Genomic DNA, 1,556 nt, shown 5'->3' on the forward strand with positions numbered 1-1,556 from the left:
TATATGTGAACCCATATTCAAAATGCTGAGGAAAGATGCCGAAACAAGCTGGACCGAGGATTGTCAGAAAGCTTTTGACAAAATCAAGAAGTATCTGTCCACACCACTAGTCTTGGCCCTGCCAAAATCGGGACGACCTTTGTTACTCTATCTTTCTATATTGGATGGAACTTTCAGATGTGTTTTGGGACAATACGACGAGACAGGGAGAAAGGAGCAAGTTATATACTACATGAGTAAGAAATTCACACCTTATGAAGCATGATACTCTCTGCAGGAACGCACCTACTGTGCTTTGACCTGGACGGCCCAGAAATTGAGGCATTACTTCTGTGCCTATACCACATACCTCATATCCAAGATGGACCCTCTAAAGGACATCTTTCAGAAGCCCATGCCGACATGGAAGCTAGCCAAATGGCAGATACTATTAAGTGAGTTCGACATCATCTATGTAACTCAAAAGGAGATCAAAGGACAAGCATTGACAGACCATCTTGCTGAAAATCTTGTTGGAAGAGAATACAAACCCTTGAAAACGTATTTTCCTGATGAAGAGGTGTCATTCGTAGGAGAGGACATTACCGAAGCGTACGACGGTTGGAGGATGTTCTTTGATAGAGCTGCGAATTTCAAAAGAGTGGGCATTGGAGCGGTTTTGGTATCAGAAACAGGTCAACATTACCTGGTATTTGCTAAACTCAAATTTCCCTACACCAATAACATGGCAGAGTATGAAGCCTGTATACTAGGGCTCAACATAGCGATCGACATGAATATTCAGGAGCTGCTGGTAATAGGTGATTTAGATTTGCTTGTGCACCAGGAGCAAGGAAAGTGGGCCACTAAAAATTCCAAGATATTGCCATATTTGCACCATGTACAGGAATTGAGAAAGAGGTTCACAAAGATAGATTTTCGGCATGTGCCCATAATTCAGAATGAGTTCGCAGATGCATTGGCCACCTTGTCATCTATGATACAGTAGCTAGATAAGAATTTCATTGATCCCATCCCAGTGAAAGTTCATAATCAGCCGGCATATTGTGCCCATATCGAAGAGGAGACGGAGGAAAAACCTTGGTTTCACGACATCAAAGATTATTTGGCTGAGGGAGAATATTCAGAGCATGCGAACAATACTCACAAACACACACTTCGGAGATTGTTCAATCATTTCCTCCACAGTAGAGGAAACTTGTACAGAAGAACCCCTGATTTGGGATTGCTAAGATGTGTCGACGCAAAAGAGGCTTCTAAGATACTCGAAGAGATACATGTTGGGACCTGCGGCCTGCATATGAATGGTTTCATCTTGCACAAGAAGATACTTAGGGCCGGTTACTTTTGGATGACTATGGAGATAGATTGTGTCCAGTATGTCCGCAAATGCTACCAATGTCAAGTGCATGCCGATAGGATAAAAGAGCCGCCAAATGAACTCAATGCCATAAGCTCACCTTGTCCATTCGCCGCCTGGGGAACGGATGTCATCGGTCCTATCGAGCCCACTGCTGGGCACATGTTTATTCTAGTAGCCATTGACTACTTCACAA

General features: G+C 43.4%; 1 protein-coding gene across 1 annotated transcript; it reads left to right on the plus strand.

Annotated features, from left to right (window-relative positions):
• Positions 1-361: 361 nt before the first annotated feature.
• Positions 362-988, plus strand: LOC138883854 (uncharacterized). Its single transcript, XM_070164571.1, has one exon. The coding sequence runs from the start codon at positions 362-364 to the stop codon at positions 986-988; it is 627 nt and encodes a 208-aa protein (XP_070020672.1).
• The last annotated feature ends 568 nt before the right edge of the window (positions 989-1,556 follow it).

The sequence above is a fragment of the Nicotiana sylvestris genome, chromosome 12 (genome assembly GCF_000393655.2).
Source record: "Nicotiana sylvestris chromosome 12, ASM39365v2, whole genome shotgun sequence".
NCBI classification, from domain to species: domain Eukaryota; kingdom Viridiplantae; phylum Streptophyta; class Magnoliopsida; order Solanales; family Solanaceae; genus Nicotiana; species Nicotiana sylvestris.

What these genes read in the sequence shown, in the direction of transcription:
- LOC138883854 (XM_070164571.1), top strand. Translation starts at nt 362, where the DNA reads ATGGACCCTCTAAAGGACATCTTTCAGAAGCCCATGCCGACATGGAAG.